This window comes from Acipenser ruthenus, chromosome 41, assembly GCF_902713425.1.
Source record: "Acipenser ruthenus chromosome 41, fAciRut3.2 maternal haplotype, whole genome shotgun sequence".
Classification (NCBI taxonomy): domain Eukaryota; kingdom Metazoa; phylum Chordata; class Actinopteri; order Acipenseriformes; family Acipenseridae; genus Acipenser; species Acipenser ruthenus.
This window is the reverse complement of record NC_081229.1, coordinates 61,135-88,631: the sequence shown is the minus strand read 5'-3', so window position 1 is coordinate 88,631 and position 27,497 is coordinate 61,135. Positions and strand designations below refer to the sequence as shown.

General features: G+C 37.5%; 4 protein-coding genes across 12 annotated transcripts; 1 reads left to right on the top strand and 3 right to left on the bottom strand.

The window, feature by feature from the left end:
• Nucleotides 1-483: 483 nt before the first annotated feature.
• LOC117434271 (phospholemman-like) lies at nt 484-5,511 on the bottom strand. The gene is made up of 9 exons (XM_059010990.1): nt 5,292-5,511; nt 4,080-4,135; nt 3,379-3,405; nt 3,092-3,127; nt 2,578-2,652; nt 2,336-2,372; nt 2,062-2,111; nt 1,067-1,107; nt 484-711 (listed from the first exon to the last, which is right to left on the bottom strand). Exons 2-8 carry the CDS (start codon nt 4,129-4,131, stop codon nt 1,085-1,087), a joined length of 300 nt encoding a protein of 99 aa, XP_058866973.1. The 5' UTR covers nt 4,132-4,135; nt 5,292-5,511; the 3' UTR covers nt 484-711; nt 1,067-1,084.
• Nucleotides 5,512-6,948: 1,437 nt separating this feature from the next.
• LOC117433788 (uncharacterized) lies at nt 6,949-13,141 on the top strand. 4 transcript variants are annotated; one of them, XM_059011292.1, is made up of 7 exons: nt 6,949-7,038; nt 8,069-8,413; nt 9,282-9,554; nt 10,836-11,096; nt 11,549-11,656; nt 11,897-11,937; nt 12,552-13,141. In XM_059011292.1, exons 1-7 carry the CDS (start codon nt 6,990-6,992, stop codon nt 12,858-12,860), a joined length of 1,386 nt encoding a protein of 461 aa, XP_058867275.1. In that variant the 5' UTR covers nt 6,949-6,989; the 3' UTR covers nt 12,861-13,141. The 4 variants fall into 4 exon arrangements, with proteins under 4 accessions (XP_058867275.1, XP_058867273.1, XP_058867274.1 ...); XM_059011290.1 differs by having other exon boundaries at nt 12,546-13,141; XM_059011291.1 differs by having other exon boundaries at nt 11,894-11,937.
• A 776-nt stretch (nt 13,142-13,917) lies between these two features.
• On the bottom strand, nt 13,918-16,561 carry LOC131709010 (B-cell receptor CD22-like). Its single transcript, XM_059010601.1, has 4 exons — nt 16,079-16,561; nt 15,001-15,258; nt 14,444-14,713; nt 13,918-14,006 (listed from the first exon to the last, which is right to left on the bottom strand). The coding sequence occupies exons 1-4, from the start codon at nt 16,422-16,424 to the stop codon at nt 13,918-13,920; spliced, it is 963 nt and encodes a 320-aa protein (XP_058866584.1). The 5' UTR covers nt 16,425-16,561.
• A 3,576-nt stretch (nt 16,562-20,137) lies between these two features.
• On the bottom strand, nt 20,138-27,497 carry LOC117964958 (B-cell receptor CD22-like). 6 transcript variants are annotated; one of them, XM_059011027.1, is made up of 11 exons: nt 27,229-27,493; nt 26,717-26,858; nt 25,515-25,616; nt 24,230-24,607; nt 23,739-23,996; nt 22,962-23,228; nt 22,619-22,651; nt 22,296-22,380; nt 21,360-21,393; nt 21,054-21,134; nt 20,138-20,371 (listed from the first exon to the last, which is right to left on the bottom strand). In XM_059011027.1, the coding sequence occupies exons 3-11, from the start codon at nt 25,567-25,569 to the stop codon at nt 20,345-20,347; spliced, it is 1,218 nt and encodes a 405-aa protein (XP_058867010.1). In that variant the 5' UTR covers nt 25,570-25,616; nt 26,717-26,858; nt 27,229-27,493; the 3' UTR covers nt 20,138-20,344. The 6 variants fall into 6 exon arrangements, with proteins under 6 accessions (XP_058867010.1, XP_058867011.1, XP_058867013.1 ...); XM_059011028.1 differs by having other exon boundaries at nt 27,265-27,493; XM_059011030.1 differs by having other exon boundaries at nt 24,230-24,484; nt 27,229-27,492.

Below are 27,497 nucleotides of genomic sequence, written 5' to 3'. Positions count from 1 at the left end.
CTGCCTGTCTGTCTGTCTACTGGCTAGTCGTGACTACAGTACTTGGATAAAAGGTTACAACATTACAATCCTCCTATTCTAACGCAAAACGTACTTTATATGGAACAGTGTACTATACCATCTTACTTTAAAAGCATGTTGGCATTAGACCAATCATTCAGTTAAGCCCGGTCCGAGTGACAGATATTACAATTTACAGCAGATAGATGCAGCTTCTATATATCACAGAATGAGGGCCAGGGATGGATTTGCAGAGCAAGCGAATCTGTAACGTTGTAAAAGCTTTGGCAGCCCTATAACGTCAATAATACCAAGCTGATATGCCTTGTTAACCAATATTTAAGGACAATGAAACAATTCAGATTTAGTTTGGGAATCCTGGGCTGAAAATCCATATTTGTCTTCTTATTCACGAGCCCCTTACTGTGTATGAAGTCATTGATACATATAAATCAATAAATCAACAAATTAATAAATCACAGGTTTAGAGATGACTGAAAACTTTATTGCCTGTCACTGCTGGAACGATATATTAAAACAAACATATTTCCTTTTTTACATTATTAGACACCACATCAAAACGTTTTGAAGCTGGTTATTCAAGCTGTTGAGCACAACGATCTACTATATGTATGAGTAGCAGTCTTCTGTCCCGGGCACCCTGTATATGTCGTGTACTGTCTGGGACATCTTAAATCTCAGGGACGCCTTCTGAAACAGAAAAGAGAGACGGGAGGTCAGATAACTAGACGCTGCATGCGAGGAACAGAGCGGGTGAACTGCATGACTGCAGTCAAACTGTGAAGCACCACTGCCCCCTGCTGGATGATACAGGTAGCACGACAAAGCCCAAAAGTCGGTCTGAGTAGCTCCTTTGCACATTTCAGGGTTAAGTAATGCCCAGATAAGTCCACAGTGAGTGGAATCAGAATAGAACAAACGGTTCTTAAGATAATAATCAAAATCAATCTCTCTCTCCTCTTAAAGTCTACATGAGGGATTTAGGAGGGTGATGACAAATAGGATAGGACTGCACAGCAATGACCATGCAACCTCTCTGACTCACCTGAGACCTGTCCAGTGTTTACTGCCTCCTAGAAGACATTCCTATCAATGACAAGGGAGGTAAGGTTGGTTAGAATGCAGGAAGAACATGCATTTAAAAGAGATCATAATAACGTCTGCTAACGTCCTGCAAAGTCAGTTTTACCACAAGCCACCATCATCTGTTTTTACAGACCTCAAATAGCACTAATGGTGGACTACCTAGTGTTACTTTGGGTAAAGTACATACAGTTACATGTTAGTGTTAGACAGGGACTGTGTCCAAGTCCAAGTACGAGACTAATAGTCAAGCTCCGGTGACTACTTCCAGCAGCAGGAGGTTATAGTTTATACGTGTAAGCTCTCTTAGCTCCCAGGAAGCAAAACAAATGCAATTCCCTTGTGTCATGTTTGAGTGCACAGGGGAGAAGCCTGTAGTAATAATGCATCTCTTTACAATATCAGCTGTACCCACGACACAAGCCTGTAGTAATAATGCATCTCTTTACAATATCAGCTGTACCCACGACACAAGCCTGTAGTAATAATGCATCTCTTTACAATATCCGCTGTACCCTCGACACAAGCCTGTAGTAATAATGCATCTCTTTACAATATCAGCTGTACCCATGACACAAGCCTGTAGTAATAATGCATCTCTTTACAATTTTCCGCTGTACCCTCGACACAAGCCTGTAGTAATAATGCATCTCTTTACAATATCTGCTGTACCCACGACACAAGCCTGTAGTAATAATGCATCTCTTTACAATATCTGCTGTACACATGACACAAGCCTGTAGTAATAATGCATCTCTTTACAATATCCGCTGAACCCACAACACAAGCCTGTAATAATAATGCATCTCTTTACAATATCAGCTGTACCCATTACACAAGCCTGTAGTAATAATGCATCTCTTTACAATATCAGCTGTACCCATGACACAAGCCTGTAGTAATAATGTATCTCTTTCAGACTCTCCTGTTTTCAATATCTGCTTCAATATCACTCACGTCTGATTGATGCTCTCAGACTGCCCGCCTCTTCGTCCGGTTCACCAGTTCTAAAAATGAGAAAAAAAAAATGTTATTCAACTTTCATTATATAGACCTTGGTAGGCAATACCTCCCAGCAGAGGGCACTGTTGGGGTGAGTCGAAATGTTTAAGGTTCAACAGACAAAAAAGTAACAATAACTACATGTATATTTATTTATCAAACTGCCAATGATAATATTCTGACAGAATGTTAAAGAGAGAGGATTAAGAAACCGAGGGAAGTCACTTACGGCTGCTGCTGGTTGAACTTGCAACGACACTTTCTGCCTGCAATGAAAACACAGGGAATCTGTTCAAAATGAAAGGTGTGCTTACAAAGCATTAAGATCCAGCGTGCATTCATGCTACAAACAGTTTGCCCTGAATTAAATGAAAGTTGATGGAGCTGCCATAGCTTTACTATATAATGGCTATGGCAGCTCATTCATTTTGATTGAATCCAGATCCTATACCGGGGCCACAGTTCACTTACTGAGGATGAGGATGATTCCCATTAGGAACAAGACCACAGCGAAGACCAGCCCCCCAATCCGCAGGGTCTTGTAATCTGAAGCACAGCAGATCATTATTGTTACTCATTATTATACTTACTGATCCCAGACTTCCTCGTACATCTTTATACTTTTAGTGATCCAAAACCAATAACTGTTGACAGTTACTACTCTAAAGCACAGCTCTGGCAAAAAAAGTTTTGCATCACCTAGAATTTTAGGATTGAGACATAATTAAAAAAAATCTATATGAACATAATTTAGATTTTTTATTTAACATCATGTAATCAAAGAAACTACAAAATCGCAAAAGTCTATCAGAAGCCATAATACTACAGTATTTCATGTTAGATTTTGAAATATCAAATTGTTCTAATTTTGTCTGTTTTTTTTTGTTAAGGATATGGACAAACTACAAAGCAGCATGTAATTAAATATGTTAATGTGACATTAATCAGCAGGTTTTATATACTTTGAATACTGCGTTTAACTCACCATAATAAAAAGGGTCGTCTTCATTCAATGACTGGTCTGAAGAGAGAAAAAAACAACATGGGTTAAAAATGTGAATTGTGAATTATTTCGAGGTTCATTTCGTTTTCCATTATTAATGGGGCACATACACATTGTGGGAGCATTTCTGATCACTCTTCAAGGGTACAACATATCATGCGAAAATATATCAGTAAATAAAAGGGATGCCTATAGAAAATACAAAGGAATTCTTTAGAAGAGCTAGATAATGTGTAGTTTCACTAAACACACAGAAATCTTTATCTTACCTCCTTCCAGGTCAGCAGCACTGCTAACTGAGGGAGAAAAAAACTGTGTATTAATCAATGCCCCCTCTTCCCATGAATTCAAGCACATATACTTACAGCATACACTCTTAGATGTTGTTAAGAAAGTCAGATTGTTTAGTTGATGTATGGATTGGTTTAGGACTGAGGCCCATTGCACTGACAGATCTTAAATTAACTGTAACGTGTTTAAAAGACACATTAGTGCTGCTCTGGTTCGGAATCTGCAGCATCTCTAAAGAGTTCTGGAGCAATTGTTGAAGATTCTGAATTGTTGAAGATTCTTCAATCAGCCTCTGATTTCTTCAGGGAAGCTCAGGCGTAGAAATGGAGGAATAATTTTCCAGACACTGCAGCCTGGGATACAGGAGCAGCTGCCACCATCCCGCTATCAATCTATCTAATGTACTGTGTCTCAAGTGCAAGTTACATAAAATGGGATTCCCACCATAAGAGACAATGTGAACTGTACGTAAGCATTTATAACAGATACCAATCTTTTAGGGGGCAGTCATTTCTCTTTAAAAAAAATGTTGAAGCATTTTACAGCACTGGAGAATCACAAGGGCTACCACTAAAAATAAGTGGTTGGTGTAATTCAAGGGGGTTCCCGGTTGCTGTAAAATGCTCTAACAGATCTATCTGCTCTCCTCTAATATTTGTAACAGGCAGCAGTGACTCACCCAGAGCTGAGGCTCCAAAGCTGCAGATCGCCAGCAGCACAGGGAGGTCCATGGTCCTACAGAACAGAAACACAGCCCAGGTTCAAAACAGAGGGACAGGAATGTATCTGTAATGTCTTTGGAAGTACTTCTGAGAAGTCCAGTCCATACTTTAAAACATCGGGACATATTCACGAGGTTTTTAAAAGAATAAAATGCACACAACAGTTCTAGACTGTTGTGAGAGATGCCCACCACAGTCCAGAGCCATTTTATTAATATCGAACTAAATATAATGAATCCACTGACTTTGAAAAAAAAAAAAAATTAAAAAACGTACGAGTACAAACTTTGTGACGAGTGGAACAATAGCAATGCAATTCAGAGTGCGGTGGAAGGAATACTCACAAACGCATTCTGGTAATCCACAGTTCACAACATTGGAAGTTTAAATAAATAAACAGGAGGCCTATTTATTTATTATTATTTTTTAGAAGAAAAAAAATTTTGGGGGAAAAAATGCATCTCATTTCAGTGCACGGGTGAAGCCAAAGTTAAGTTTCTACAAACAGACAGACACTGCCGCCTCAGACCAGGAAAGAGTGCGTAGTGAGCTGTTCAAAAATTACTCTCTGGTGAAGCTTTGGGTACAGCTCCGTTACACGCACAGCTGTTTTGGGTTATTTTCGGAACTAGACATACACGGCACGAGAAGCAAGTGGAAGGAAAATATTTGAAAAAAAAGCATTGCTATAAATGGGGAGTACAGAACCATTTCTGGCAAAAAAGTGAAAACAGATGTTGCACCAATATTACAGTTAAAGTTAGAGCGCTTTGAATTACAGAGCGGAGTCATCCCAACCGCCGAGTACAATGATATCATTCTCCTAACTCGGAACACGATTCATGTATTTATTTATTTATTTATTTATTGATTGATTGATTGTTCGCGTATATGTCTATTTATCGTTTAATGCGTCATGAAAAATGCTAACATCCAACATTTCAACTTTGACTTAAAAGTAAATGATCCGTGTATAGTAAGTTGTGTTATACAGAGCTTCACGTTTTAAAAGACCCGACATGTTTGTAATTGCCCTGGTCTCGTTTATAACGGTACTGAGAAAAGCAAACAATCCAGTCAGATCAACAACTGCTACACAGTTGACCTCTGCGTGTGTGTGGGCGGCGGAGTGAAAAAAAAAAAAAACTTCGAAAAAGAAAAGTACTTACCTAAAGATAAGATCCCCTTTCTGTGAGATTGGAAACCAAAAAGCGAGACTATTTTCTTTCTTGTGCGCAGCCCACTTATTGTATATTGTTCGTTGTTTGTATGTTATGAGTGCGCCTGTGTCAAGAGCAGCTGTTTCTGTAATTCAGCCCCGTTATGGATCCGCTCCAAGTCAAGTTTAGCAGAGGAGTAGGGCAGAGAGGGGCGGGCGGAGCAGGGCTCCCGACACTGCAGGAAGGAGAAAGAGTTCAGCAGGGCGGCTTGGAACTTACAAACGCTGCTTTATTCATGGTCTTGTGTTACTACAAGAAAACACGCAGGAGGTGGGCGAGCCGGGGCCCTGCACCCGCTATTACAGGGACTGCTCGGCTGCTCTGCAATAAAAACATGTATAGTATGTCCTGTACTGTGTGTAAGTGCATGCACCAAAACTCCTGGACATTAGGTGCATGAACCTATTCAGATATACACAGCATCAGGTGCTGAATTAAACACTAGATGTGACAGTGGCAATGCTGTTGCTGTTGACTGTACCAGTAGCCTACACGACATTTCCTGTTCCTCAAACCATAACATGTACTTTAAGTAGGTGTGTTCAGACTGTTTCTACTGTACCTGGACCCGTGTTTTTATCCAGGCAGGTTGTGTTTAACACACTGTGCCTGAGGCTGTGGACCAGAGGCCAGTTATTAGCAGCAAATGTGTCTGTTGAGAATAATATTTTAAAACTGAGGGAACACGAAGCCACCTTTTCGAGAGGGGTATTGCTGCAGAGAGAAAGTCCCCACAACGTAGCTCACACATGGTAGAGCTGCGTGCGCAACTCGTAATAGAGGTCACCATTATATGCTACAGACGATCACATGATCACATTATATGCTACAGCCCGATCACATGATTCTCTGTGTGGAGCGGAGGTGTCTGTCTAGCTCAGGGCATGTTTACTGATCTATGGGGCTCCCAGACGCTGGACCAGCGCCCAGCAGCAAACAGAGGCAGATCCACACACTGGCAGAGGGCGGGGGCGACTATCCAATGGAATTAAGGTGACTGGGGCACCAGCCAGCAACTCATGTTGTGCTGCAGTCAAACATGGCAATGCTGGAAGAGCAGGGGAGGCTGGCTGTCCCTTCCCGAGACTGTGCCCATATCAGCAATGTGGCACTGCAGGAGAATTAGCCGCACAAGCATGTCCAGGAGATAATAGATAGCTGTACCCAATTACAGGGAAGAGAACCATCTCCAATGCAATGAACAGACCATAGAAAAAACTTTCTTTAGACTTCAGATCTATCATTTTCACAAGTCATGATGCTAAAACCAAAACTACAAAAAAGGTTCAAAATCTTAACTTATGTTTGCTGAAACGAAATACACACAAAAGGTCACTTCCTTTTATGGGAAATTGAAATTACAATGTATTTTAGTGTGCGTTTTGTATGTAGAAACATGTGAACGCGAGACAGATGTTATTTAGATTATTTACCGGACGTTGGTATTTAGATCTACCGCTGTTCTAGATCGTTTGATTAGACCACGTTTCATTTTCACATCTGATATGAATCTAAACGCAAGCCGCGCCTTACAGGAAGACCACCCTCTCTTATTAAACTGTGGGTAACGGTTTTTTTTTAATACGACTCAGAGGAGATTCTAATTTTAGTTTATAACGAAAATTGTTGAACCCTTGGTTCACAGCGATGGAACTCTACAAAGCGGCAAACTTATTTTTCATGTTCATCTGGCTAAGTGAGTAGTATTTGTGTGTTACATGTGGATACATGACCTTTATGTTATGTTTCTATTGCGTGCATGATTATATATATATATATATATATATATATATATATATATATATATATATATATATATATATATATATATATATATATATATATATATATATACAGTAGTTATTTATTGAGCTTTTCACACAAAACAAATGAATTTGCTACAGACATTATTCATTTTGCAAACACATCTTACATGAAATTAATTAGAAACTAAAAACACAGCCATGTCTGAAAATGTCTTTACTGCTGATATTTAGTGCGGCCCCCTTTGGCATCAGTAACAACCTTTTTCTTTTTTTTTTTTTTTTTTACAATTCAGCATTTGCTTATAAAATGATATTTAGGATTTACAAAAGACAATAACTTAATTCATAATTAAATTGTTTATTAATATAGACACTTAAATTAACCTTAAATCAGGATTAATAATTTATAATTTATAAACCATGAATACACTTTTTGTTTCAGATTCTATTAATACGCATTCACGGCACACGCATTTTATTAATAATGGTTTATTAAACGTTGATCACACATCATTAGCGTTCATTTATAAACGTGCATCAAATGGACCCTTTTCTTATCTGCAGATTTTAAACCAGCATAGCGCACTCATGTTAATGTTCAGCATAAACCCTATTCAAGTAATAATGACACAAATCAAATGTATTGGTTTTTGTTTTGTTATTGATCACCAAAATATCCCAGGTTATTCATTACTTTTATTATTAGTATTATTAATAGTATTATTATTTCACATTTCTAGTTGTAGGCTATTGCTGTTCTCAATATTTCTTTAAATTAATACAATATTCAGTTTTTATTACTTATTTGTTTATCAGAAAATATTGAAAATCAATATATTCGTCGTGTATTATTATTATTATTATTATTATTATTATTATTATTATTATTTTTATTATTATTATTATTATTATTATTATTATTATTATTATTATTATTATTATTATTATTATTATTAACAGGTGCCCCAGTGTGTATCGCTGTACACGTTCTTCAGTACCAGCAGTCTCTTACAGTCGCTCCAGGACAGACTGTGAACATTACTTGCGCTCTTAAGAACCAGACTGGATTGGAGAGGTTTGTATACCACTGGTATATGAAACCAGCACACCCGAAGAGATATTACACAGAAGAGCCTGTCGAAAACACCAACAGAATATCTCATTTCCAGCGTGAAAATCACAGCTACACAATCCTCACCATCGATAATGTCAGCGCGTACGATCACGGAGAGTACAGCTGTAAGGCGTATTTTTACCCAGCTGCGGAAGAGCAGATTGTGAACAAAACATTACTTTTTGTGAAAGGTAAATATCTATCTGTATAAAATACAACTGCTTTGTCAGTGGTGGTTTTTCATGTATATTTGTCAGTGTTTGTTTGTACAGTATTTCCAACATCGACAACAACAACAACAACAACAAACAAACATACTATTTTATTTAACACTATAGCCGCATTGTAATGCTACGTTGCGGAGTAAATATTACTTCTAGTGAATTAAATAACCTATAAAAAATGTTGTTTGACTTCAGTTTACTAACCAGACATGATTTATTGAACAGATATTTGGAAATTACTTTCACACAACCATGTTAACAACAACTTAGTACAGTCTCCCCCTTGCAACTAACCCTTGCTTTATGAAAAGCCAGCGAAATACTCTTCATTTAAAAACCTGCCATCGAAGCTTTTCTTATGAGCAGAATGCATTTTAAAATAAAACACGGCACACGTGAAAGATGTGTTCAGCATATAAAAACCCTGCATATAGTGACAGAACAAACACTTTGGTCATGCTTTTTATTAAGCACCATTCTCCATTATTACATCTGTTAAGCAATCTCTTACAACAAGTAATATGTTTCTTAGTTTTATTAATATATATATATATATATATATATATATATATATATATATATATATATATATATATATATATATATATATATATATATATATATATATATAATTAATTGAGCTAATCTTATTTATTGTTTGTTTTTTATTGATTGATTGGATAATTGATAGATAACATTTTGAGTTGGGAAAAAGACACGTAGAATTAAAGTGCTGATATATTCTGAGTGGAGCTACATTTATTACATTAAAATTACATCCTCATTATTATTGACCACTATGCTATATTGATGTTGTTGTATAAATTCTTATCAGCTACCCCAGAAATCCGACTCCTCGCTCGCTCGGTGAAGGAGAGACGGTCCCTGATTTGCAGCGCCGTGGGTTTTTACCCTCGTGATCTGAACCTGTACTGGGTTTACTCCCCATCCGGGGAACCTGAGAAACAAGGATCATTCGTGTTGAATTCGGACGGTACCTACAGCAAGAACGCCAGCCTGCAGTTTGAAAAGGGAGTGTGGAACACTGGCACTGAAATCACATGTCTAGTGAATCACACATTGCATGTTCAAAGAATCAGCTATGCAGGTAGGGACGCTTTTGTCAACTACGGTCCTTATTTTCAAAGAATTCGCTCCAGTCTTTAACTCCTATTTTCTGAAAGCAGAAACACACTGATTGACTTTACATCTAAGTCATGTAATCGACTGTCTCTTAATTATTATTATTATTATTTATTTCTTAGCAGACGCCCTTATCCAGGGCGACTTACAATCGTAAGCAAAAACATTTCAAGCGTTACAATACAAGTAATACAATAAGAGCAAGAAATACAATAACTTTTGTTCAAGTAAAGTACAAGTTTGACAAACCACAATTCAATAATACAGCAGGTAATAGTGATAGTTACATCAGGATATGATTAAATAGTGATAGTTACATCAGGATGTGATTAAATACAAAGTACTACAGGTTAAACACTTGGCAGATTACAGTATTCTGAAGTACAGGATTAAATGCAGTAAAATAGGGGCTGATAAGAGCAAAATAAAGCACATTTACATGAAGGGTGATAGTGTCCCAGGATACAAACAGAGGAGTTCTACAGGTGCTCTTTGAAGCATTAATCACACTAAACTGTTTCTTCGTGTTGTACATTACTGTTGAATTGTCATTCTTCACAAAAACAGGAAATAATGAAAAACAGGAGTAAAGTCTTTTAAAAATATGTCCCGATAAGTGAAATAGATTTTGAAGTATTATCAGAAATATCAACAGCTAATCTCCTGAAGTTTATAGATAACTACATGACATCAATACACATCAGAAAAGCACACTGCAGCGCGGCTAACATAAGCCAATTCTTAAATCATAATGCTGATAATAGTCTCAAGGTTTTGTGATTATTTCATTTTGTTACAAATATTCGGTGGTTTAAAGCAATTCCTGTTTTATATCTGAGCTGAAGAGCAGCTCCTGAAACTTAAAAGAACAACAATAATAATAATACATGAGTAATTGTAAAAATGAATGATTGAAAACATCCTAAAAACGCAAGAGGAGTACACATGTGAAACTACTTCCTCTGCAATGCATTTCAGCGTCTTAGTTTTGAGTACACTCATTGTTTAGAAGTAATAGTTGTTGCAGCACCAAACATTAAAACAGAGACATGGACACTTTGTATTCGCCACTCTTCAAATCATTGCCTTCAGATCAATACGTTTCGCACTCATAGGTAAAATAATATATACAACAAACTATCTATTCATCATTAACTTATGACTTTATTATTTAGGTATGTATTATTTTACACATGTGTGCAATTATTTCAAATCTGTTTATTCCATCGTACTCACATCCTCACAGTGAGCTCCGAGACGGAGAGGAGTGATTCTGTGACCCTCACCTGCAGCACTCTGAGTCCCTACCCTCCACGCGTGACCCTGTCCTGGGATTCACCTCCTGGGGGACCCCGCTCTTCACAGCGGGGACCCCCCTCGTTAATCCAGGACGGCATTTACAGCACAAACGCCAGCCTGCAGATTGAGCGGTCTCGCTGGGACAATGGCTTTGAGGTTGCGTGTGTGCTGAAGCCAAGGCTAAGCGACGAGAGAATCATCGATGACGGTGAAACAGATTTTTTTTTTTTAAATTTACGTTCTTTGTTTGATTCTTCACAATTAGGTCTGGATGTGTAAAAGTTAGCAAGGCGGTTACTGTTATTTGAATTATATACTGTAATTCATAAAGTGGCGCTTGGCTGCATTCCCAGTTTACACTCCGTTAAAATTACTTACACTCCGTTAAAAGGTTTGACAGCAACTGAAATATTTTAGATGCTTAGCCATCATTTACAAGGAAAGAGGGGCACAAATGTTAGGAGAATAGAATTAACCAATGCAATTTTGTTAACTGACAAATAATGAAAATTACTTTAGCGAGTTCAGAGATTAATGAAACTGTTCCAGAGTGTTTAGTTGAGTCAAGGGTGTAAAAACTCATGCTGTTTTTCATGCTGTTTTCACTCTACGAGAGATTCGATTTTAGAACCCATTCTGCACTATTTTATATTCGCTCAGGTAATCATGGCAAATGGTATTACTGTTCCCTGATTGGACTCCTGTTCGCGGTGCCGCTGATGGGCTGTGCTCTGAAACGCTGCTGCAGAAAACCCAGAGGCCTGCCAGGTAATTACTTGTTCTGGTTTATTTTATATTCATTCATCACACAGAGAAAAACCTGCAACACAAATATTTCGAATAATTCTGCATTTCAGCAAAAGAACAAAACTCATTGATCAAGTAGGAATGAAACCAGCTCTTCGTCCGCTTTTCTAAATGACGCTTGTGGGTCAACCCGCTAAAAGAACCCAGACTGATCATACTCTAAACTGTGTAATAATTAAACACCTCTGTCTTTTAAAGCAGATCAGAAACCCCACAGAAGACACAACAATGGAGATGAGAAGGTAGGGGGGCATCTACTACAATATAAAATAGAAATCTATACGTGGTTCTAAAAATCTACGTTTACTGTAACCACAATTACAAGCAGATATCTAGTATAACAAGACTTTTAATATTTAGGTATAGTACACCATCAATAATGCGACCTCTGTAGTTTATTGATATGTTATAAGAATATGTTACTATACGTTTTCAAGGAACTGTATTGTTTTTAAAGTTGTTTTAAACTAACGCATTCAAATTAAAGTGTTAATTGCTTTTTAACACGCCGTGTAATGCATCCATTACACGCGATTGCATTAAACCACCTATAACCACTAAGCACTCAATGGTGCTCAATAGTGAAATAATAAAAGAGGCTTCATGCATTCAAACGCGTTTAATTTATTGGGTTTCTTTTAGTATTTCTATAAGCTGGTGTTCCATGTTAATAATCGTTAAAAACCTGTAATACATTTCTGGATTTCTATGATTTATATCGGCTCCACACCAGATATAGTTATCGTTTTAATTTGTTGGGTTATTATATAGCTATATATCATTTTATAGAAGTAGATGCAGCATTATTTTATAAATATACGTACTTATGCATGCATTTATTTATTTCCAGTCACAGTGTGGAGATGACCTACATTACACTACCATCCAGTACAAAAAACGAAAAGATAAGAAACCGCAATGTAGCTCAAAGCAGGAGCGAGGTGATGGGGAGACTGTGTACTCGCCTGTCAGGATGCGGGACGGAAACGACCAGGCCAGTGAGATCATCGTGTACGCAGCGCTGGAGCTGCAGAGCAGAGCCCCCTGCAGACCTGTGGCTGACCGCGACCACTCCACTGAGTACGCTGCTGTAGCAGAGCTGAGGCTCACACGCGACCCCGTTTCCAACAACAAAGCAACGCAGCCCTTCACACTTCAGAGATGAGACTAAAGAAACCAAGCCAGGCAAGCAAACATTTCCACCCTGACGTCGTCAGCAGCCCTGAGTTGCCATTCGTTTCTGTTAGTTTTACTGACAGGCAATGGCACGCATTTAATTTCGAGTGCATTCTTTTGTGTGTTGTTCTTGGTGATTTAGGATACGTATCGTACCTTGTGATGCAATCCACTTGCTTTAGTTTAGTATTTTATTCAGAAAAAACTAACTTTTACATTTCTTTATAAGGTTATAACTTTATAAATGCGGCCCTTTCATAATCTGTATTATTAAAAAGCATGGCATCTTCTCAGTCTCTTCTAAAGCTCATTATTATCCAGAAATGGAAACTGCTAGAATGTTCATTAGTAAATCAATGCAGACAATGTGCTTGAAACCCTAAAACTGGTATTAAAAACTATGTCAAGATACGCAGGCGTGTCTAATTGTTTTCTCTGACTCTTTCAAAGTGACATAAACGAGTGTGGAGAGACGAGGAGCAGATACATGAAGGAAACGAGACCTGCACACACAATCCGTCTGTTTAATGCAGAAGTGATAATACACCGGAACGTAGATTTCCATCTGACACTAAATAGCTTGAGAGCACAGATCATGTCCGCATTCCTTGTCAATATTTTACCTGAAAAGTAAAATAAGAAAAAAATGAATACATATCTGCAAAGTTATTGGGGATATCTATCTATCTATCTATCTATCTATAGAGAGAGAGAGAGAGATAGAGAGAGAGAGAGAGATGTACAATTGGAAATAAATATGAACTATGTGACATGCAAACGATTTAAATGCAGATATATATATATATATATATATATATATATATATATATATATATATATATATATATATATATATATATATATATATATATTTATTTATTTATTAATGTTTAGAAATAGATGGCGAGTTCAGCTTTAGGTCTTCCATTCCAGTCACTGTCACATGTATACGTCTGCATATATATATATATATATATATATATATATATATATATATATATATATATATATATATATATATATATATATATATGTATAATAAATACTTACTTTCTGACTTTAACTACAACTACCAGGATGACAATATTGACAGCTACTAGTCCCATTATTACAATTATTATAGTATTCATTGTGGCTGAAATAAAAGAAAATTAGACAGAAAAAAAATGTATTAGTATCTGTTCACTCTGTCCTTCACAGCAAAATCTCAGTCCAATCCCCAGTCTTAAATGCATGCTTTAAAAAGTAAGGGACCAATGATAAATGCACCGTTACATACACTTCCAATACCTTAAATGTGTCTGCAGTCCTGGTAGTCACCATTACGTAACAAAGAGCACATGTCCCGCCCAGCTGCTCTGCGGGGATTCAAAACACGTGTCGAAAGGTTCTGTAGCTCATGTTGATCCGAAGGACCTCGTCAATCCTCATTTCTTTGAGCTGAGCCCTTTATTCTAACCTGGCTGGTTTTATTCTTGTGAAATGCTCTATCTTGCACTTTTTTAAATTTCCCTTGTGATATGTCAATAACATGACTAAGCTGCCCATTCCAGGCAAACAGGCAGTACTTACAGTTTACAGTTAACGGCACTACCAGAGATACACTTCTTCCAATCTCATTGATGGATTCACAGTAGTACTCTCCACTGTCATGGAGGCTTATGTTGTCAAAGATGAGACTCTGTTCAGGACCTGACTTCACGACATGGTTTCTACTCGTCTTAAACCAGGTGTAGCTGCTGACTGGTGGGTTTGCATTGCTGCTGCAGGTCAGAATCACTGGAATCCCTGGCACTATTTCACCAGGAGGACTGACTGAGACCGAGGTGTTCCTTGGAGGGTCTGAAAGTCAGCAGAGAATGAACAGATCTTTATGACAAACTCAGGGAAAATGATGGCAATTTATGGCTTGGAACTTGGTTTCAGGAGAATAGGTTTCAGGCCACTGCATGGCACACCAGGGGAGACTAGGGGTTTGATAAAGCAAAGCTGCCTCACACTTGTCTCCCAGTCTCTTGGAACCATTTGCAAGCTGCGGTTCCTGAAAAAGTGTCTTCATATTGAAAGTATATCATACAGTATATAATACTGTTCATTAAAATGGATCAGTCCTTGTTCACTATACTCACATTTCACGTTCAACTTGAATGCTTTAGATTTTATATTGCTGTTCTCATTTGTAGCACAGTAGTAGTTTCCAGAATGTTCATAAGAAACATTAAACTGAAGATTGTTTGATGTTGCGTTCCTGATTGGCTGCCCCTCCCTGTACCAGACAAAGCTGCTCTCACTCAGGGGGCAGCGGTCAAAGCCACAGGTCAGGGAAACGAAAGATCCTTCTTTCACATTATTATATAGAACAGGAGGGTCCAGGATAACCTTTGGCTCTTCATGAAATAAAAAGGCATGTTAGTTAATTAACAAACACCAGAGAATCTGTAAGAACTCCATCTGCAACTAGAAACACTCAGTCAAAAAAGCTGAGTAAAACTGAAGAGACTTGACTGTCACACGCCAATACTGTAAGTTTGAGTTTCCTTTAATTACTGTGCATGATGTTGCAATGAGTGCACCGTGCCCAGTGTGAAGAGGAATTCCAGTTGATAAGGAGGCACTATGAACATTGTTTGCTAATCATTTTTTGTTTGTTGTTTGCTGTTAACCAAGGTAAAGTCTATACATTGCTCCCTTATTAGAAGACTGTGTTTTGCCATTTGCCTTAAACTGAGACTATTACTGCTAGTGAAATATCATTACTATAGTACTCTAATCGGCATGTCACTCAAGCTCTCCAGAACCAGGGTACCCTGTCTAAGAAGGGGCTCTGTCAGTTGCCATGACAGCATTCTAAACATTGATGTTACTGTACTAATAACTCATGGCACTTATGGGTTGCACAACCCTAACCAGACATCAGTGTTTTTTGTGAATGAAAAGCAAAACCTCCCAGGAAAATAAAATAAAAAGTCACATGGTGCTGTATCTGTGATAGAATGATTTGTAAGCATGGTATATATATATATATATATATATATATATATATATATATATATATATATATATATATATATATATATATATGTATGTGTGTGTGTGTGTGTGTGTGTGTGTGTGTGTGTGTGTGTGTGTTACAAAGCGTTTCGATGATGATTAACATAAACATAAAATAAGTGGTGCCATTACTACTTGTGTGCCGCTAGAACTCACCAGTTACAGAAAGGTCCACTCCAGGGATACCAGTAAATTTAGTTTGAGGGGGATGTGTTTCAAACCTGAAATAATATCTGCCAGTGTCACTGCTTTGCAGATCCCGCATCTTTAACCTGCAGTTCCGGACTTTGTTCCCCAGATAGTCTGTCCGGTGTTTGAATGGAGGACTCACAAGGCTCTCAGTACTATGGTAAGCATAGATGGATGAATCAGCAGATATGGGACCAGTGTCAGGCAACCAAAACCACTTGACAGTTTGTATAGAAACCTCTGTGTTCCCACTGCGCTCGGGATAATAATACGTGCATGGTATGACCACAGAGGTTCCTCTCAATGCACACATCTGATCATGGGAGTAATGGACTTTAAACTCCAACTCTTGAATAGCTGGAAAAGATCAAGCAATCAAATAGGTTTTTAAATGACACAGCGATCAAGTACTGCACACACACATTTCTGATCAATGGAGGAAGAGGGTGTAGTGTCACGTTAGCGTGCAAGGCAAAGCCACTAGGTAGAGCTAGAGCGCTAGATACGTAGAGATTAAGCAGCGGGTTTATGGGTAAGAAAGAGGAGAACTAATCAATAAAGACACGTCTACGAGCTGAGTGAACCCAGACTGAGTGTGCTGTTTGTGTGTGTTTACTGAGATTGAACGATACGAAGGTTCAAGAGTATGTAGCGCAGTTACGAAAAAATATATAGCGTTATACATCCCCACGTGTTGCTGCAACTGTTTATAAATAACGAACACGTAATCTGTCTTTTTATTCTTAACATCCTGACAACATTTTACACTTTTAACTTTCAAATCTGTTTCAAAGCTCTTTTCAAAGGAGCAGCTCCAGTGTAGTGGGGTTTGAGATCTGTCCTCTAAATCACTGCAGGAAGAGCGATTAAAAAAACAAAACAAAAACATAACAAGTGCTCTGGCTTTTCTGTTCCGTACCACAACATGGATCGTTATTGATGTGCTACCTGTTTGATAATGTGGGCAATCATCCTCAATAATAATAATAATAATAATAATAATAATAATAATAATAATACATTCTTACCAGGCACAACAAGAAGAGCTGTCACTGAAATGAAGAACATCCCTTTGACCAGCATAGCTGCCCGTTCTTGTTTTTGTTTTTAGTCTTCAAACATTAACAACTCACAAGAGCTACTAATAGGGAAATAGAAATGTCATATCATCTTTTACGTAACGAATGTATTAACAGAACATTAGGTAATTAACATGTTAAATATTATTAAAACTCAGATTACGAGTTTGCTCCGAACACATGTTTGTGCTTTTAATGAATGTATATCTTATTGCACAACACCATACTCATCATAAGACAGGTGAACTCAACTCGACTGGCTTTTAGTCTGCATTATATTTAGGTGCAGTTTAAAAATCACGATCAATGTATTTGGAAGAAGTCTCGTTCTTGTTTAAAACAATATGCAATCCCAAATGAATTCTTGTTGGTTTGCAAGCGAATGACATTATCAATGGAGATGTGAGAGAAACAATCTTCTGAGCCATGATGCAATGCAATAAGAAAAGTGGCAAAAGAGAAGGCGATCATAAAAAAAAAAACTGTTTTTAATGTACTTGACTTTTGAATCTATTTTAAAATGTAGCTTTTTAAATATAATACATAAAAAATAAATATGTGGCCAGTTGTACATATAATTAGACACAATACGCAGTAATACACGTTCCATACATATGAATAACAACAATAGCTTCAAAAAAGCAATACACATTTTGAACGAGTCCCGTTCAGCTCGTCGAGACGTACGTCACATTGGGATCTGTATTCATTAATGTGTCAGACCCATAATGTCTCAATAAGGGACGTTTTCTGAGTGTCTGCGATACACCGAACACTTCTTTCCTTTCCGAGCGCAGTATCATGTCTTCGAATATCGAAGGTTCTCAAAACTCCAAGCAAGTTCTAAAAAGCCGCATCTTTCTTCCAGTTTGCGCATTATTAACTCTGTCAATTAGTTTGAAGTGATTCGTTATTACTTCACTAACGATTAAGGGAGCTCTACGCTGCCGGGTTTTACCATGAACCTTCCCACACGTAAACTATAGCAGAACCTTTCATTTTGAAATGCCCACGTTTACAACACATAACGCTGTCATGTCAACATGCTGCAATTGAACTGCAAATGTTAAAGGTATGTTAATAAAGAAAAGACAAAGAGCAAGAACAATGTAGCCTTAATTACTTCAAAAACGATGCATGCACTAGAACATGTACTGTATTATTATTGTACAATAGTACATGACAAAACATATACATAAATTAAATATACGACTTGCTTTAGTTACATGAATTGATTGCAGACACAATCTCGGCATGAATTCAATACATTCTGCGATGTTGTCTCTAAACTTTCTCAGACGGGTAACATACCGGTACTTTATTACATCACCCAGACGGACGAGTGATCGATCATAAAGGGAATTATCAGTGTGTGTCAGTCCTCTGTGGGGACCGACACACATTGATACATACAGTCCAGTGTGACTGTGCGGCTACCAGGTCTGCAGAATCCTTTTTTGTATTACATTCCACTGTTTTTGTGTTTAATGTATAATTTACACCTTTATATTTAAGATCTAAAGAGACATTTGATTTGCTCTTCAGCAGTCATGTTTTTGTTCAAATAATATATAACTCACCTGTTACTTCGATTTTAATTGAAAGTCACAATTTCATTAATTACTGACAGATCTCTGCAGAAAGGCTAATCAGAACTGTTTCAAAGCAGTGGAGCAATAACTGGCGCTTCAGTGCAGAACCGCACGTTCCGACCACAGTGACGCGAAATCAGTCGTCACAATTAGCAGCACAATGGGTTGGTTAGAATGCGTTATATTGCCAGCCAATTACACGTTTTGCAAGCTAGAGGGCGCTAAGTCGTTAGAAACTGTACAGCTATGTACAGCAACGTTGTAAAACATCAAACACGCCAGATTGTTTTACCTTCCAGGGATCACTTTTGAACCTTTAACCAGCCAGTTGTGCATCATCTTTTACTAAATTCCAGCTGTGCACTTCTCATAGTTTTTAATATGAAAGAGGCTGCAAAAGCAAGAAAACTTCACACAGACGTCGAGGGGCTTGGTGGTTGTATTTCCATGCGATTAATACCATGTTATAGGACACAGGTATCTTTCAGGTCCAGGACATATACACCCCCTAAATTATAAATACAGTTTTATCGATATCATTCAGATGATGCAATGATTGTAACTTAATTTCTACTTTTTTCTTTCAGAATTGTCTGTTCTGATCATGTGGCTGGTAAGGAGGTCTCAGATAGAAATGTATTGTAATGTGCACGTAGGGCTGGTAGGTGACGTAATCACACACAAAGACATAAGCCCGATATACGCTCCTTACAAGGGAGCCGGATCTTTTGTACAGCGGTATCAGCTGTGTATGGATCGCCTGCCTGCGGGAACCAAGATCGCTACAGTATTATTCTTAATACGCGTCGCTGTGCTTTTTGTGACCCTTGTGTTTCTCTATGGTATGGTAAAGGGGAACCTGTGTCTTGTCAGTTTACTGTGTGTAGCTTGGGAGCTTCTGTTCATTTCCTTTCTCATGTGATTGTAAGCAGATATGCAATGTAGAAACTTCCTCTTTATAAAACTGCATCTGTCGTTCTTGTTTTCTATAACTACTGTTGCTATAACCACTCATTTTATTCTATTCATTCTTAAATCTGTGTTGATATTCAAACCATTTCCTACTGCTGGTTTACAGCCACTTACTACACCACTTATTTTGTAAATATTGTGTTTACATTAAACCGGCACACACGCTTGACTATTATAAATACAAAACACTAAACATGTTATTAATATAAAACAAATAAAAGAGCAAAGACAGCGGGGAGCAGCACAAGCTCTATGTAATATACAACACAAGTAAAAACAGGTATTGATACACTATGTAATATACAACACAAGTACAAACAGGCATTGATTGCCAATAGAACATCACACTTTAAACTTTCAGCACAATATTACATACAATGGTATTTGTTACTGGTATTTTATTCATAAAAACAAACTATTTACAGTCAAACACCTAGACTTCAGAAATAACATAATAATAATAATAAAACAAACAGGGTTCTTCCTCCTCTCACAGAAACCCTTTTCCCACTTTGTAAATAACGCCCTTTCATACACTGCAAAGTTAATTTCCATCTGCCACTAAATAGCAGTTCATTCACAACTCCTTGTCACTTGTAATCAGCTCGATGTTTTACCTGAAAAATAAAGAGTGATACATTGTGTGTGTGTGTATATATATATATATATATATATATATATATATATATATATATATATATATATATATATAAATCTGCCATGTTGGTGGGGATGGGGACACATTTGGGGGGGAAATATAAACATCCCTCAGACCCCGGACTAGAATGGTAAAGGCTCATACAGATTGTAAGCGTGTCATCTATTATCCAAGTGCAATCAAGGCGCTGCACTGAGAACTGTTTGTGATACTGTCACACACTGTCCAGAAATACACATCGAGACAAATAAAATAAGAGCCTCAACATATGGAGCAGTAGAGTTGAGCGTTGAACAAATAAGTTCTCTATGGGCGAGTTATGAAACTGGCATCAAGCACTTATTTTTGTTGGCTCATCCAGCTCATTCGTGAAACGTGCTTGTATTATTATTTATTTATTTAGCAGATGCCATTATCCAAGGCGACTTACAGAGACTAGGGTGTATGAACTATGCATCAGCTGCAGAGTCACTTACAACTACGTCTCTCCCGAAAGAAAGAGCACAAGGAGGTTAAGTGACTTGCTTAGGGTCACACAATGAGTCAATCCTACATGGGGTGGACAGTTCAGACTGGACTGATTTCTAGTAAATTTGATAGAAGCAGGGCATTGGTATTCTCTTGTTTGTTATTGGGCTCACCTGTAAAGTGTCGTAATCTGAGCTGAGGGTTTTTAGATCAATAGTAGCGTAGGTGTCACCTCCACTGCTGGGCTGGATATTCTGTAAAACAGCACACATACTATACAATGTATTGAATGTTAACTTGCAATGCTGACAGAATACCCTTTAACTCCATAGCCAAGTCCAATTTCAACATGTAATGGTTAAAAACAAGGGGCATGTTATTTTTGCAAAAACATGTTTTATGATTTTATTTTATTACAGTTTAGTTTGCACAGTTATTTGTTTGTAAGTTGGCTTTGTAAATGTAAGAGCTTACTGTACCTGGCTGTTTTCTTGTGGTGATTTTGATTTTAACCTTTTAGAGAAAAGAAAAACGTCAGATGGATTTTGATAAATGTTTGGCAGACAGTCTTAAGTTTTAAACCCATAACTCAATACGTGTACATGAGTTATAACATATAAATTGATGTATACATCATTAGGGCAGCAGTGTGGAGTAGTAGTTAGGGCTCTGGACTCTTGACTGGAGGGTTGTGGGTTCCCAGGTGGGGGGACACTGCTGTTGTACTCATGAGCAAGGTACTTTACCTAGATTGCTCCAGTAAAAACCCAACTGTATAAATGGGTAATTGTATGTAAAAATAGTGTAAAAAAAAAAAAGTAAAAGTATTTGTTTTAATTCTGTATTAACTGTAGATTGAATCACGGTTGCTGCAAGGACTATTTCATTAGAAGAAGGTCATTAGTTTTGTGTATAAAATGTATTTTATATCTTTATTTACACCTCCTTTTCCACATAGGATCCTTGCCATGTAAATCATGCTCCACTGCATTGCCGTTTGCATCTGTCATCTTTGACACAATCCTTGCAACATTCTCTTGTATTCACTGATGGCTTCCTCGATCACACCCATTGCCAGTATTTTGTATTGCAATTGGTCTAAGGTTTGTCATGGGTGCAAGCGAGCAATGTTGTGACGTATCAAGACATTTTACATTTAAAAAGATTGTGAGATACAGTGCATACAATACAGGAGGCAACAGTGGTAAGCAATGTGTTTACCAAACTTAACTATAGGTTTACTTATATAAATATGTACAATTTGCAATAAATATCAACATGTATGTGTTAATTTTAAATGTAGATCGGATCTGTCTAGTGTATAATGGATGATGAGTTCACTGATGTTTTAGGTAATCCTTTCCAGTCATTATCCCAATGTATAAGTCTGCAGATTATATATTTTGGATTTTTACCATTGGACACAAATAACTACCAGGAGGGCAAAGATGATGGCTGCTTGTATTCCCACTATTGCGACTAATATAGTATTCATTTTGTCTGAAAGAAAAAAAAAAAGAGGAAAATAAATTGTTAATGCTGGTGTGCTAAACACTAAACCCTAAGCCCTAAATGCGTCTCCAGTCCTGGTAGTCACCATTACATAACAAAGAGCACATGTCCCGACCAGCTGCTCTGCTGAGATTCAGAACGGAAGGAGAAAAATGTCAGGAAGCACTTTTTTTTTTTTTTTTTTTTTTTTTTTTACACAAAGTTATAAATATATGGAATAGCCTACCAGGGTTGGAGTCTGAGGTGTCCCTTGGACCATCTGTAGTGAAAGAGATTGATAATGAACGTTCAATGTACCAATACTGGTACCTTGTCTATAACTTACCTTCCATTTAGTCAACAGGAAGAGGATTGATTGAGACTGATGTATGTTTTATTTATTTATTTATTGTGTAAAAAACAGTGTAAAAAACAGTACTTGAATTAAACAGAGCATCATCGCCAAAGCTGATAACACTTTTTACAAATGCTGAAACTGTTCTTGGGTATTTTGTTTTTTTTAAAAAAAGAGCGCATAGTGTATACAAAGTGCAACACAGTCCTTGTGCAGGCAAACAGACAGTACTTACATTTTACACGTATTTGCACTGCCGGAGATATTTGTCTTCCAATCTCATTGCTTGATTCACAGTAGTACTCTCCACTGTCACAAAGGCTGATGTTTGCAAAGATGAGATTCTGTTCACTCCCTGATTTCATGACATTACTTTGATTCTTGAACCAGGTGTAGCTGCTGACTGGAGGGTTTGCATTGCTGGTGCAGGTCAGCGTCACTGAGCTCCCTTCCACTATTCCACCAGGAGCCCTGACTGAGACAGAGGTGTTCTTTGGGGAGTCTGAAAGTCAGCACAGAATGAGCAGATCTTTATGATTAAATACTTAAGTGTGTTTCAGGAGCAGGTTCTCAATATTCTAAAGCATCACTGTTTTCTTGCAGTAGTGCGAGAGCTAAAGGGGTAGCAATGACTTGTGCATGTCAGGCTGATCCTGTGCACAGCACTAGCAGTGGAGCAGTAGGTGCTAAAGTAATACAAAGAACATGAGACATGGAAGAGATAACGGGGAGCCAGAGGGATGTGAATGAGTCAAACCCAATAGAGGCGTGAGTTAGCAGGCTGTTTCTACAATTGCATGAGTGATGTGCGTCAGGGGCAGTCTTCCCTTCCGGACCTACGCTTTTAAACTTCATTTTCTGGTCTTGGTTACTGTTTTTATTGCTGGATTGATGGATTAATAACAGTGCTGTTGGAGTATACTGTGTGTGAATATGACTTATTGAAAGTATTCAATACAGTATATCATAGTGTTCATTAAAATGCCTCAGAGCCCTTGTTCACTATACTCACATTTCACAATCAAGTTAATTTCTTCAGATTTAATGCTGCTGTTCTCAGCAACAGCACAGCAGTACTTCCCAGAATGCTCATAAGAAACATTAAACTGAAGTTTGTTTAATTTTTCGTTGCTGATTGGCTGCCCCTCCCTGTACCAGACAAAGCTGCTCTCACTCAGGGTGCAGCGGTCAAAGCCACAGGTCAGGTGAATGAAAGATCCTTCTTTCACAGTATGATCTGGAACAGGAGGGTCCAGGGTAACCTTGGGCTCTTCATGGAATAAAAAGACATGTTGGTTAAATAACAAACACTCAATTCTAAAACCAGAGAAAAAAAAACAAAAAAAAAAAACACACACACACAACAGATCAAGAAATCTCAGCCCAGTAAGCACACATTGACAAGATATTTTCAGTGATATGAAACAGAATACATGCTCAGTATGGTTTGGGGCAAAGTTTATTAAAACATGTTATTGGAGGAAACTTCTCAAAAACACTCACCAGTTATTGAAAGGGACACACCAGAGACACCAGTCCATTTAACATGTTGTAGATTTGTTTCAAATCTAAAATAATATCGGTCAGTGTCACTGCTTTGCAGATCACGTATCTGTAGCGTGCAGTTCTTCACTTTGTTCCCCAGATACTCTGTCCGGTGTTTATATTCAGGACTCACATTGATCCCAGTGCTGTGATACACGTATGTGTCTCGATCAGAAATACCAGGAAAAGAACTCCTGAACCACTTCACAGTTTCTACAGTTAAATTTGTAAAGCGTTCAGGATAATCATATGTACAGGGTATGACTACAGAGGATCCTCTCAATGCACACATCTCTTGCGGAGGATAATTCACTCCCCAGTCATCACCCTGAACAGCTGAAAAAGATTACATTGCGAACATGGAATAACATTTAACATGCTTACTAAAAAAAAAAAAAAAAAAACACTGTTGTGTGCGTCTAGTACAGTAGAATAATTCAGATCAATTGGATAAAGGAAAGATTTCCAGACTTATCTTTCATTGCTGAGAACTACTGCCTGCACAAGACTATTCATAAACACATTATTGAATCTGAAGCCAGGGAATTAAAATCAAACACTAAGGATATACAGTGGCTGCTTGAGATCTTGTTTCATGTTGATATTCACTCACGCGGTTTATGTGTGCATTTCAGATTAGGGAAGCTCTCAATGGTAAAGCAAAGCTTCAGCATTGTTGTTAATGCAGTCGTGTTTTCAAGGAATCTAATGCTATGTCTGTTTTTGATTGTAAAGCTCCACAGCACAAGACAGTACTGCATGTGTTAAATGGGTGCTGTTCTTGTGTGTATTCCACAGACACGCTGTCCGCTGTTTGAAGGCAGGACTCACATCCTGCTTTTCAATGGGTTTCTTTTTTAATTGAAGATGATCAGTGCCATGCCAGGGTAACATTGTCAATGAACCAAGATCCATGATAATGAGGGCTTTTCTTACTGAGTTTAAACATGTTTAACAGCGCTAGTGCTAGCAGGAGCTGCCTGCTGCTCAACAGGCTTACAAAGTGTCAGTGTGAACGGGTTTGAACAATGGAGGCTGCACTGCGGAGGGGGTGCTAAACAGACACCAGGTACATAGAGTTTATTAAAAACACTGTGGCACAACCAAGTTTTAAACACTTGCATATCGAGAATGTTCCTTCAATACAATATACATTTCTATTGCATTGTTTTTAAATATTCACACACAATACTGTCCTTAATAATATATTCTAATACATACTGTATAGAAGTAGTAGGCTTACCAGGCACAATGAAAAGACTTGTCACTAATGTGCAGAATATTTCTTTGACAAACATTGCTGCTTGTTCCAGTTTGTGATTTTTATGTGTATTGTTTTTTCATTCTGATAGAGAAACAAAAGAAATGTAATGTAATTACACAACCAATACAATGAATGTACATTCCTGTATGTATCTTATATTTAAACATTGTATTCAAAATCACTAAATGATAATATATCTCCTAATATACCCTTAATGAAATGCAAGTGTAAAATACTGTATAGTCTAATACTGTGTAGTCTAATACTGTATTAATGTATATTTAAAATAGTCAAATATGGTTCTACTTTATTTCAGAGTAATTTGTTTAGTTTATTCACCGTTACAGTTTATTTCAAATACAACAGAGGATGCTCATTTGGTGTTAATAGTTAGTAAATCTATATTAACATATTTGCAAAGCAATAAAAAAAATGTTTAATAAAAAAAAAACCTAATTTGCTGAAAACTAACCCAATTTCAATGATATCATGTACTTGGAGCTGACAATTCCAAAAAAGGGACTTTATGTTAATGTACATAGGTTACTATATATATGCCAACACTTCTCAAATAAACATGTGTTCATATGTAAGTGAGCAAGTTAATAAACATTTACTACAATTTAAAAAGCCCTAAACAGGGTGACAGGTATTAGTCTAAATCCTATTGAATTTTATATTCTGTTGTGGTAAGCATTTACCTTCCCTAAATAAATAAACATTTTCCCCCCATACTGTATGTCATCTGTACTTAAATCAGTAAATATAGGGTGCACAAGGTCCTGGAGAGCCCCTAACCAGCAGGTTTTATGGGTGTCTTTTGCTATATCAGTGGCTAAAGACCAGGAACACCTGTTCATCTTAACTAATTAAGCCAATAATTGGTTCAATTAAGTAACAGAGAATGGTTAAAACAAAAACCAGCAGCCCCACTAGCTCTCCAGGACCAGGGTTGGAGACCCCTGCCCTAGGGAGTACAAGCCAAGGCTAGTCAAAGTTTGTATCCTTGCAAAGGAGACAGTTGTGTCCAAGTGCAGTAGAGACGGCAGGCTTCGTGCTGCTTTGTGCAATAATACATAAATCACAATACCAACAACAAGAGAAAACATAAAATATGCAACATGTAAAAGTGCCCCATGTTATTTGACACTATGGAAACATTACAAGGGAATGTTACTCACCAGTTTGATTGAGATGAAGAGCAATAACCAAGGCTTAGGCTCACTCCTGCTAGATATCTTTGGATAGACAGTCAGTGCTGACCGACTCAAATTTGTAGAACTACTTCAGGATTGAAGTGGTTTGCAGATATTTCTCCATTTCCTAAAACAATTTACACAGCAAATTTGAATCCGCGAATTTAACACAGAGTGTTAAATTCAACACTTTTGAAGTGTTGAATTTAACACAGTGTTAAATTCAACACTTTTGAAGTGTATATATGGGAACCACCACAAAAGTGTTAAATCAACTGTAAACGAGTTGTCACTCACTGTCGTTCGCTGCCCCTTTAAAAATTGTAATAAATAAATGCATTTTTACTACACAATAAATGCATTTTTACTACACAGTTGCGCTAATTTTAATAAACAAATACAAAAACAAACAAAAAACAAACACCTAGCTCCTTTGGAGCACTAACTAAACTGTATGCAGGTCCCTGATTATCCTGCAGGACAGCAAAGCCGTTTACCTGGCATCAACAGAATACACTCTAACCACTTCATACAAGGGTGACTGCCTGGAAACACAGCACACCACCTTCTGCTTCCTTCTAACAACAATCATGAGCAGAGTGACTGCCTCTCTTAAATACCCTGCACCTGGTTCTGATTTACAACTACCACCAGGTGCAGGGGATAATTAACAATCAAATAATTAACTGAAAATTAAACAATAAACAATTAGACTAAACAAATGTGCCTATGCACATGTTTTCTGCAGGGAGGATTTAACCCACTC

Bases quoted from the DNA above. Each gene is read 5' to 3' on its own strand.
- LOC117434271 (XM_059010990.1), bottom strand. From the start codon at position 4,131: ATGGACCTCCCTGTGCTGCTGGCGATCTGCAGCTTTGGAGCCTCAGCT. The intron at 2,653-3,091 runs GTGAGTTAAACG...GCTGTGCTTCAG, and splicing joins AGACGACCCTTTTTATTATG to ATTACAAGACCCTGCGGATT. The intron at 2,373-2,577 runs GTAAGTGAACTG...TTTTCATTGCAG, and splicing joins GGGAATCATCCTCATCCTCA to GCAGAAAGTGTCGTTGCAAG.
- LOC117433788 (XM_059011289.1), top strand. From the start codon at position 6,990: ATGGAACTCTACAAAGCGGCAAACTTATTTTTCATGTTCATCTGGCTA. The intron at 9,555-10,835 runs GTAGGGACGCTT...ACATCCTCACAG, and splicing joins TCAAAGAATCAGCTATGCAG to TGAGCTCCGAGACGGAGAGG. The intron at 11,938-12,545 runs GTAGGGGGGCAT...ATTTATTTCCAG, and splicing joins ACAACAATGGAGATGAGAAG to TCACAGTGTGGAGATGACCT.
- LOC131709010 (XM_059010601.1), bottom strand. From the start codon at position 16,424: ATGTGTGCATTGAGAGGAACCTCTGTGGTCATACCATGCACGTATTAT. The intron at 15,259-16,078 runs GTGAGTTCTAGC...TATTTCATGAAG, and splicing joins AGTGGACCTTTCTGTAACTG to AGCCAAAGGTTATCCTGGAC. The intron at 14,007-14,443 runs GTAAGTACTGCC...CTTTTATTTCAG, and splicing joins AGTGCCGTTAACTGTAAACT to CCACAATGAATACTATAATA.
- LOC117964958 (XM_059011027.1), bottom strand. From the start codon at position 25,569: ATGTTTGTCAAAGAAATATTCTGCACATTAGTGACAAGTCTTTTCATT. The intron at 22,652-22,961 runs GTAAGTACTGTC...CTTTCACTACAG, and splicing joins AGTGCAAATACGTGTAAAAT to ATGGTCCAAGGGACACCTCA. The intron at 20,372-21,053 runs GTGAGCCCAATA...TTTATTTTTCAG, and splicing joins CAGATTACGACACTTTACAG to GTAAAACATCGAGCTGATTA.